Consider the following 10,839-nt stretch of genomic DNA (forward strand, 5'->3'; position numbering starts at 1 on the left):
TTTTATAACAAAGTGAATCAGCTATATGTATATTTATAACTGATTCACTTTGTTATAAAGCAGAAACTGACACACCACTGTAAAGCAATTATACTCCAATAAAGATGTTAAAAAAAAGAAGAAAAAAAGAGAAAATATATATCATGTACTACCTAAATCTTTTTATACCATGCTGATGAAACAGAGAATAATATATTACTGTTTCAAAGAAGTTGTTTGAAAATAATTATACTAAGCATTTTCTCATTTTTATTAAGTCAATAAATATGTATTAAATATGTGAGTATAATAAATAGAATAAAGAAAACAAAACAAACAAAAAAAGAAAGTAGAGGGTGGGTGCCAGGGGCTGGGGGAGGGAGAGGGGGAGTGAGTGTGTAATGGGACAGAATTTCTGTCTGGGAGGAAGAATCTGGAAATAGATGGCAGTCATGGTTGTACAACATTGTGAATGTAATTAATGCCACTGAATCACACATTTAAAAATGGTTAAGTGCACCACAACTACTGAGCCTGCGCTCTAGAGCCCGTGAGCCACACTACTGAGCCCATGTGCCGCAACTACTGAAGCCTGCATGCCTAGAGCCCGTGCTCCGCAACAAGAGAAGTCACCGCAGTGAGAAGCCCCCGCTCGCCAGAACTAGTGAAAGCCCGCACGCAGCAACGAAGACGCAACGCAGCCAAAAATAAATAAATAAATTAATTAATTCAAAAGATGGTAAAAATGGCAAACTTTATGGATGTTATCACAACTTTAAACAAAGCCCATTGGAGACAGAGAAGAGAGAGAGATGGTCTCTATGTTTGTGTTGAAATACACCACACTTACAGGGAAGCGTGTCACAGGTCATACCTGGATGGCCTGTGGCATTTCACAAACCAACACCTGAGTGACAGCACCCAGTTCAAGAGGACAGAACACAGCCAGCCCCTCGGGCCCCTCACATGGGCACGAGGTGGGGGGGATGACTACACTCTCTTGTGAGTGGCAGGAACTGAAAATGAGGCAATTCCTCCAATTAACTCTGCATAAACACTTCTGGGGCAATCCCAGCTGTCGTTGCCAATCACCAAAGATCCGTGAGAAAAAGGAAAAGCGGAAGATGGAGAAAGCAGTTTACGTGACAAGCTGGTCCCCACCTTGTGAAAAGAGAAAAGAAAAAACTTAAAGAATTATGACTGTATTACATACAGACAAGAAAAAGGAAACACTGCCTGTGCAGACAGTGCTCTCTGTGCCCAAACAGGAGCTGTCTCCTTCGTGTTCTCAAAGATAAGTTCCAAGGAACATTTTCAGGATGTGTGAGTGAAATGGTCAAATATCTACTCAGGGTTTTTGCTATATATTGATGCAGCCTTGATTAAAACCCCTCACTACAGAGTTACACCTTACGTTTTAAGCTCCTCCAAAAGAGCTCCTGTGCATCTCCTCACAAGCAGTGCTATGTAACTCAGTCTCTGGGTCCCCAGAGAGGTGAGGCTGTCATGGAGCAGTCTCTGCCACACCAAGGAACCTGTTCTAGAACAAGGAACCCCCCCCCCGATTTTTCACATTAATATACAGACTAATATCACTACCAAAGAATGTGTAGAAATAGAGAGGCCAGGAACTCACAGAACAATGGGTTAGAGAAATAAACAAGGAACTTACAAAAGAGAAAATGCAAAGGGTCTCGACCACTGAGAGGCACTCATCTTGCTTCTGATGAGAGAAATGCACCTGGAGGCCCACCTGTTCCCGGGGAAAACCCCAGGGCTATAGTAAAGCAACACTGCTGCTGGCAAGAACACCAAGTGACAGGCACCAAAAGGACAGGTGCCATTACCCTCTGTCCCAGCAATCCCCAAAGACAGACTGGCACACAGAGATAAAAAGACGTTTTGTTCGTAATCACCAAAGGCTGGAGACAACCGAGTTGTGGGATAAACTTCAAGGGAGCTCAGCGCGGCTTGGAGGAATGGGCAGTCTGTGTGGACGGCTTTGGAGGGGGCGCCAGGTGGTACCGTGAGGGAAAAGCACTAAGAAGAGGGAGTGCAGGACTTCCCTGGTGGCACAGTGGTTAAGAATCCGCCTGCCGGGCTTCCCTGGTGGCGCAGTGGTTGAGAGTCCGCCTGCCGTTGCAGGGGACTCGGGTTCGTGCCCCAGTCTGGGAAGATCCCACGTGCCGCGGAGCGGCTGGGCCCGTGAGCCATGGCCGCTGAGCCTGCGCGTCTGGAGCCTGCGCTCCGCAACGGGAGAGGCCACGGCAGTGAGAGGCCCGCGTACCGCAAAAAAAATCCGCCTGCCAATGCAAGGGACGTGGCTTCGAGTCCTGGTCCGGGAAGATCCCACATGTTGTGGAGCAACTAAGCCCGTGCACCACAATTACTGAGCCTGCGCTCTAGAGCCCACGAGCCACAACTACTGAAGCCCACGCGTCTAGAGCCCGTGCTCCACAAGAAAAGCCACTTCAATGAGAAGCCCGCGCACCACAACGAAGAGTAGTCTTCGCTCGCCGCAACTAGAGAAAGCCTGCACACAGCAACAAAGACCCAACACAGCCAAAAATAAAATAAATAAATAAATATATTTTTAAAAAAAGAAAAGGGAGTGCAGCACCCTATGGTTTACATCGGAAGGTGGGGGAGGGGAACAAGAATACAGATACGTCTGCTTATATCAAAAATTATGGAGAGAGGAGCTATTGTTTCATGGGGACAGAGTTTCAGTATGAAGATGGAAAAGTTCTGGAGGTGGATGGTGGTGATGGCTGCACAACACTGCAAATAAACTTAACTCCACTAAACTGTACAGTTAAAAAAGCTAAGATGATAAATTTAACGTTGTATATTTTACTACAATAAAAAATAAAATAAAATGACTTTAATAGGAAAACGGCCATTTTGCAAAAACAGTTCCAATCTTCAGAAACACTCACAATCTACTATAAGTTAAAGCAAAAGAATTCCAGAGTCTGGGGAGAGGGGGACCAGCACATCAGAGCCGAGGCACTGCCTTGTTGGTTTATCTACGGAACCCAGTCCGTGTAGCCGTGCTGAAGCAGGACCACACGGACCACAGGCATCGCCGATGTGCTAACTGCAGGGTGTGGCAAAGGCTGCGTGCACCCCCACAGCTCCGGGGAGTGAATGTGGTGGGCGACACCTCCCCCATTTCCTCATGTTCCCTAAAGTCCCTCAGGTCAGCTCTAAGCATCATTTCGTTTCCTTGCCAGTACCATCACTGTGGCAACCAGAGCCCAGCCAAGGTTCCCCCTCTCGCCAGCACTGAGCACCGAACAGGCACTATTATTTCACTAGGGGCATGTCACCTCTGCTTATTACATGACTTCAAAGCATAAGCTAAGATTAAAATGTTGGAGGACATTTAATGAAAAGAAAATGGCTTCACCTAAGAACATCTAAGAGGCAAAAGGGAAAACCTTAGAGAAAACACAATGGCAGAACGTAGACACTCACTGAAGCAGGGAAGAGGCTGGGGGGAACCCCAGGGGTCAGCCCAATACCGCGTGCAGATGCTTCCTCGCCACAGGAGTTCACTCATCCATCCCAGGGGCCACTGACAGCCCTGCAGCACCTGTAATGTGATTCGGTTCCACAGCCCACCAAATTCAGGGTGGCACCTGTGGTTCTCAAAACCATCCATAACAATTAGTGACCCAATCAGTGTAATTAAAACAAGCCTCCATGGATGGTGTGATGCAGCAGTACATGCCAGACACAGGTCTGCCATGATGCTCTGGAACCACTGAAACTAGGAGGGAGGGGTAAAGAGGAACACAGCAGGAACTCGAGGCTGCTGCCTGTGTCTCCAGGAGAGCCAGAAATCATCCCCTTCCTTCCCGCAACCCATCCAAAACAAAGGTGGACCCACAAACTCAGTTCCACTATACATCAACATCGGTCAACAAGCCAGGCTGGAGCACATCACAACCACCTGGAAGGTCTGCTAACTCCAGACCATCTGATCTGAGCGGAAACCTTGGGTAGAAACTGCCGGCAAGTTACCAGGTGCTGCTGCTGCTGCTGATCTGGGGGCCGCACTGGGAGAACCACTGGGCTGAGACAGACACTCAAGCACAACATGATTCTCTCGTAGACCTCAGGGAGCTCAGGCATAGGTGAGGACCAGAATACAGCACAGAAATAACTGAGGTGTGAACTGGACCAGAACCGAGCAGCGGATATGGAAAATGAGTGGCAGCAGAAAAATGGGAAAAGGAAGACCTGTGTGCCACAGACAACTGGGGATGGCGAAAAGGTGGGGCTTGTGGGGAGAAGCTTGAGTGTCCCCCTCTTCTCTGACACTAGGGGTAGGGGTTGCCAGTTAACCCCACGTGGACCACACACCCATCCATTCAGCCCAGCACCCCCAGCCTCTGGCTTCCAAGGCTGCCCTGGACTCTTGAGCCAGGCCAGCGACCCCTCATTAATCCCTAACATGGACCATCAGCTCGGCAACAAGTCCACCTCCCTCCTCTGTGCCCAAAAAGCTGCCACCCTCTCCGAGGAACCTGACTCTGCCGAGGCCGTCTCCCCACTTGCCTCCAAGGAGCACCAGAGCTCCCTGTGCCAGGCGCTCCCTTCCAGTCACCTCCTCATCCCTGGCCCTTCAATCAAAGCAGGAGGGCCTGAAATGCTACAATCACTCTCACGTTCTTCTGTTTCTTCTACCTACTAGTAGTCTCTGACAGGTCCAACTCAGTCACCTAACTGTAATTTCTTTCCTTAAGTTGGCTGATTTGTAAAGCCTGTGTCTTCCTCTACACTGTTAAGTAGCTCCCTGACTCCTAAATATGTTTTAACGTGGCCTGCCCTTGGCTTTCACCTCACCCCGAATGCCCAAGCAGAGTTCACTTATATGGTCAGTTTAAACAGCAACAGTTTATAACCATCCTGAAGTGAACGGACTTTCACCTAAGCCTTAGGTCCTAGGACACCTGACTTTTTAAAATTAAACGTTGCAGGAGCATCTCTCAACAGACAAGTCAGACTAAGGACAAGTATGACACAGCAGGCACACCAAGACTTGGGCATGTAGAAAAGTTTCTGTACATCAGCAAGCTCCCTCAGTGCCCAGATTCACGGGTGGGAGGTCCCAGGCAACATGCAGTGAGGAGGGAGGGAGCTGTGGGGAGAAGTGCCGGGCCTGCCAGGTGAAAACATGGTAGGGAGCCCTACCAACAAGGCAGATCTCTAGAGCCAATCTGGAAACTTATAGCACAGTAGTGGGGCAGGCTCACTTCTTATTAAAACCAGGAAAACCTATAAAATGTGAGGTCTCGAGGGCCACCTCCAGGGACTGCCTGCTTGTGGCAGAAGGAGGGTTATCAGGAAAGAGGATGGTCACTTTGTACTCCGTATAGTTGGGGACTGCTTGTATTGTCTGCCAATGAAAATGTTCCCCGGGATGGGCCCCGCAGACCGCTGGAAGGGTCTTTGCTTTTTATGCATCAAAACCTACCTCTGTAAACGCACCTGACATGCATTTACAAGCACAAAACGGACACACGGTCTCCTGGAAGCGGAAGCACACCTAGGTTCCAGGTGGGAAGACCCGTCCTGACGGTCTACGGTCCTGCGCAGCCAACAGGACTAGCTGGGGGGCTGGGGCTGTCCACACCCACTGCCTCTCTCAGAGCAGCTTTCAGGATGTGGCTGGACCGCGACAAACCTCCGGCCAAGCTTCGCTCCGGCAACCGAGCGTCGCTTTCTTCAAAATCCCAGCCTGAGAAATACCTGCGACGGATCCGCACGGGTGGGAACAGCGACCCTGTGGGGTGGGCCCGCCTGGGCCCGCCCTCAAGCTCGGAGGCAGCGCCCGCTCGGCCGACTCGCTCTTGGCCAACTACAGAGGGCGCGCAGCGAGCTGCAGACCCAGGCGGTCCAGCCGCGCCGCGGGGAGGCCAGTTCCCACGGGGGCGGGGCTGGGCTCACGTGACCTGGACGGCCAATCGAGGCCCGTGCCGGGGAAGGGGCGTGCCCGCCAGAACAAAGGGCGCCGCGACAGGGAGGACCTGGGGCGCTAGCACTGACGGGTCTTCCCTGCCACAGGGTGCCCGTCGGCGGAGGGTGACAGCGGGGCTGGTGGGGTGGGGGGATGTGGCGTACGGGGTGGGGCCACGGAAGGAGGGGTGACAGAGGGGGAGGGTGACTGCCCATGGAGGAAAAGGGGTGACAGAGGGGGTGCCCATGGGAAGAAGGAGATGAGGGGGCTACCCAGAGATGACAGCTGGAGTACTCACAGGGGGTGGAGGTGACAGATGGGGAGGGGTCACTGGGAGGAGGGTGACAGCGAGAGGGGAAGGGTGACGGACTACCCGCCAATGAAAAGGGGTGACAGCGGGGGTGTGACAGCGGGGGAGGAGAGTGCCCGCAAATGAAAGAGGGTGACAGAAGGGGGGAGAATGACCACCTGCCTAGGACAGGAGTTGACATCAGGGGTGACAACCCTCTTGGGGCTCCCACCCTCCTGCCCACGGCTCAGCCCCACAGCGCCCCCATCAAGCTCCAAGAACTTGGATGCTTATGTCACCTGATATTGGCTGAAGAGTCTTTGGTCTCTGATACATATTCATGATTTAAAATGACAGGTTGGTAGTACATATGCCCAAAATAGACATTTCAAGAACCAATGAACTGAAATAAAAGGAAAGCCCTTTCCTTGCTCTGAAAAATAGTATCTATTTACAGATTCCATGGCAACCCTGCACGAGCTAGAATATGTAATTCAACAGGACAAACTCTGGGAAAGTCTATCTCCCGTGGAATGAGTGGTAATTACTAAGGAGAGATTCTCAGGGGAGATGTCTGGCCTGTCAAACACTTCCTATGGGGCTGAAGCAAGTCATCTCATGTGCTCGCTAAAAGTCACAAACAAAATCTTTAATAAGACACGTGTACTTTCATACTGTCTGTACATGTACACAGGATACACCCAAAACAGTATCAAACAACCATCTTAGTCCCATTCTTCTTCTCAATGATAACCTGCTAACCTGCATGCTATTTGGGCTATATGTTAATTTTTTTTTTTTTTTTGGCTGCACCATGTGGCTTGTGGGATCTTAGTTCCCCCACCAGGGATTGAACCTGGGCCCTCGGCAGTGAAAGCCCAGAGTCCTAACCACTAGACCGCCAGGGAATTCCCCATGTTAATGTTTTTGCAATAAATAATTGTAATATTTAATTAATATTTGAGTCCAGCTTAAAATGACCATCCACAGGTAGGTGTCCACTGCAGCACTCTTCATTCCATAGGAACTGGACCCCACCCTGGATGTCCAGCAATGGGGCCAAATCCATACCAGGACATTCAGACTCTGGAACCCAAAACAGCTGTTAAAATATGCTTTCTTTCTGGCACAGTGGTTAAGAATATGCCTGCCAATGCTAAAGACACGGATTCGAGCCCTGGTCTGGGAAGATCCCATATGCTGGGGAGCAACTAAGCCCGTGCACCACAGCTACTGAGCCTGCGCTCTAGAGCCCACGAGCCACAACTACTGAGCCTGCGTACCACAACTACTGAAGCCTGCGCGTCTAGAGCCCATGCTCCGCAACAAGAGAAGCCACCACAATGAGAAGCCCGAGCACCACAACGAAGAGTAGCCCCCGCTCTCTGCAACTAAAGAAAGCCCTCACGCAGCAACGAAGACCGAACGCAGCCAAAATATAAAATTAATTAATTTAAAAAATATATATGCTTTTTTTTCATGCATTAAAGGCATCACCAGCGAGGGGACTTCCCTGGCAGCCCAGTGGTTAAGAATCTATGCTTCTACTGCAGGGGGTGCAGGTTTGATCCCTCATGGGGGAACTAAGATCCCATATGCCATGCGGTGCAGCCAAAAAAAAAAAAAAAAAAAAAGGCTTCACCAGTGAATACTGCCAAATAGTCCCCCATCCTGGACTCTGGAATGGGGTCAGACATGCTAGGTGACTGGATCCCTGCACCAGGGTCTCAGCAGTGGCCCCTGGGGGCAACTCAGGACTTAAGGTCCAGAGAGGTGACTGACATGGCCAAGGGAAATGAGGGACCAGAGGCCAGGCCTTAGCTAGACAAAAATATCTCTCTTCTGCAGACCCATTTGCAGGAAACAGCAGCTCAAGATGCAATTAAATAATGCACTTTTAAAACTTCACAGAAGTATAATACCATCTTAACCAAAGTGGAGCTAGCTACATTATTTCCACAGGCTCCAGGCTGCCTTAACAACAACCCTATCTATCTATCTGGTGTTCAATTAAAAACCTTTCAGGAAATATATAAAGCTTTTAAGATGATCACCATAGGTCAAAAGTTTACTCCCTGACCTAAGCATTTTTGAAAATGAAGAACAGATTCACATGGGTCTCCCTGTGCAGCAGTGTGAAAGTTGTCTTTAAAAGGGACCATACCTCGAGAACCACCTCCCTTCAGAGGGTCAGGGGATGAAGCTTACAGCGCCTCCCCCAGATCAGACCAGGATCCAACAGAAGCTGAACAAGCTGCTCTTTCCAAGAGGCCCTGGGGCACAGTGCCACCACCTCACCTCCAGGTGGGAATGGATAGGCTCTTCTCCTCAAGCGGCCCATAGGAAAAAAGCAAGACCTCCCTCTACCAATCTCTGCCAGTTATATGAATGTACAATCTGACTTGTACTTTCCGTGCTTTCCTAGTCTACATATTTCAAAATGAAGACATCTGTTCATAACACCATTAGGAAACGTGTGAAAAAAAAAAGGCAACCAAAACAAAACCTTGATTTCCTAAACTTTAAAAGTGCTACACAAATAACTTTCCTATCAATTTTTTAAAAAATAAACATATAAACAGCAAGAAAGGAACCATTCCAGAAACATTTGCACAACGTGAGCAAACCTTCTAACAAGCTCTCTGACCAAAAGGCAACTGACAACTACAAAATGGTCCTAAACTCAAAAGGTTTACTTCAAAAAGGTTGGTTCTAATGCAGGGAATTTACAGAACTGGGTGGCAATCAAAAGTGGGAAGTGCAGCAAAATCGGTTTGTCCCGTACAGGGTTATCCCCCAGCCAGATGCGGTTCTTCCCGCACTGGCCGAGAAATAGGGAAATGTCCCCATCAAGACCAGCGGTCAAGGGAAAACTTCAGAGTGAAGACTGGGCCCTGCAGGTGCCAGGTGCTGGAAAGCCCAGGTCCGCCACCCACCCAGGTGTGGGGGCCACGCTGCCCCGCGCGGCCGCGCACACTCACTCGTCGCCGTCGGGGCACAAGCCGCTGGCCTCGTCGTACTTGGAGCAGTACACGTCCGGGCTGTAGTTAAAAGTGCCGTCGCGCCTGCGGAGCGGTCTGCGCCGACGCTGATTTAGGAAATGCCAATGGAAACAGGTAAATGGCCTGTGCTGGGTGCACTTGTGCTGCACAAACAGGGAGCACTGCTCTGTCCTAAACTCCTTTAGATACCTAAAAAGACAAACAGCGTTGGGGTCGCTTCCGTCGCCACCGCCGCCGGTGGGCGGCCCGAGGACTCGTGGGCAGGGGTCAGATCCCGTGCGCCCGAGGGCCCCGACCCCAGGCGCGATCCCCCACTCTGCCGACCCCCTTCCCGCCTCCCCCGGCCCAGGTGCGTTTCTCAGACCCCAGGCACGATCCCACATCCCCGACCCCAGATGCGACCTTCGACCCCAGGTGCAAACCCCCATCCTCTATCCCAGGCACGGTCCCAGATTCCAGGTGCAACGCTGGACCCCAGGCGCAGCCCCCCATCTCCAATCGTAGGCACAATCCCCTAACCCAGGAGAAACCCCCATCCCCGACCCCAGGTGCGACCCCCGACCCCAGGCGCCGCTATCCATCCCAGACCCCAGGTGTGATCCCCAAGCTCAGGTGCAACCTCTCACTCCGAGTTCAGACACCCTCCCCCCCCACGCCCCCGCAAGCTCAGTCGCGTTCGTCGGGTCCCAGGAATGGTTTGCCAATCCCAGACACGGTCCCCGACCCCAGGCGCGACCCAGCAAAATCCAGACGCGGACCCCTGGCCCCAGGCGCAGCACCCCCCCATCTCCGATCTCAGGCGTGACACCCACTCCGACTCCAGACGATCCCTGACGGCCTCCCCCCCGCGGAGCCCGGGCGAGTTCCTGGACCTCAGGCGCGATCCCTCAGACCCCATGCACAGCCTCCTCATGCAAACACAGACGCGACCCCCAATTTCAGATGCGATACCGCGACTCCAGGAGCGCCCGGGTCCCCAAGCCCCGGTACCATCCCTGACCCCAGGAGGAGGCAGCCGGAGTCCAGATGGCCGCCCTCCGCCCGAGCCCAGGCGCGGTCCCCAATCCCCGACTACAGGCGCATTCTCGGCGGCCCCCGACCCACGATCCCAGGCGCTGTTCCCCGATCCCCAACCCAGGAGCGTGGACCCCCGACCTCGTCCTCCAGCCCCCAAGCCCAGGTGCCACCCCAGACCCTGGGCGCCGCCTCCTGAGCTCAGGCGGCGGTAGCTGAGTAGGATGGTGGTCCACCAGCCCAGAGTCCAGGCGCGGCGCGGAGGCTAGGGGGCCGGCTGGCCAGGGGGCTGCAAGGGAGAGGCAGGGGGCGGGGGGAACGGGGAGAGGGGCGGCGCGGGGCCCCAGGCCGCACCCGGAGGCAGCTCCCAGGCCCAGGGGCGCGGGGGCGCGGGCCGGGGGCGCGCGGGGCCGCCCCCTGCCCCGCCCCCGCCCCCGCCACGGCCGGCCCGGGCACTGACCTGTAGTGGGTCGGCTTCTCGGTCTGCGGGGGGGACCCGCTCAACGCCGCCGCCGCCGCTTTCGAAACCGACGGCATTTTCAGTCAAAACAATGCAGCGCGCATGCGCCGCGCCGGCCCGCCCCCGC

The 10,839-nt window shown here is 52.7% G+C and overlaps 1 protein-coding gene across 1 annotated transcript in view; it reads right to left on the reverse strand.

Annotated features, from left to right (window-relative positions):
• Positions 1-10,822, reverse strand: part of UNKL (unk like zinc finger) — a 22,118-nt gene extending 11,296 nt beyond the window's left edge. The window contains exons 1-2 of the mRNA XM_055089732.1: positions 10,713-10,822; positions 9,218-9,427 (exon numbers count right to left, since the gene is read on the reverse strand). Coding sequence (XP_054945707.1) covers positions 9,218-9,427; positions 10,713-10,789 — 287 coding nt within the window. The 5' untranslated portion in view covers positions 10,790-10,822. The remainder of the gene's footprint in view (positions 1-9,217; positions 9,428-10,712) is intronic.
• Positions 10,823-10,839: the final 17 nt, after the last annotated feature.

Source organism: Physeter macrocephalus, chromosome 14 (assembly GCF_002837175.3).
Source record: "Physeter macrocephalus isolate SW-GA chromosome 14, ASM283717v5, whole genome shotgun sequence".
In the NCBI taxonomy this organism is placed as follows: Eukaryota; Metazoa; Chordata; class Mammalia; order Artiodactyla; family Physeteridae; genus Physeter; species Physeter macrocephalus.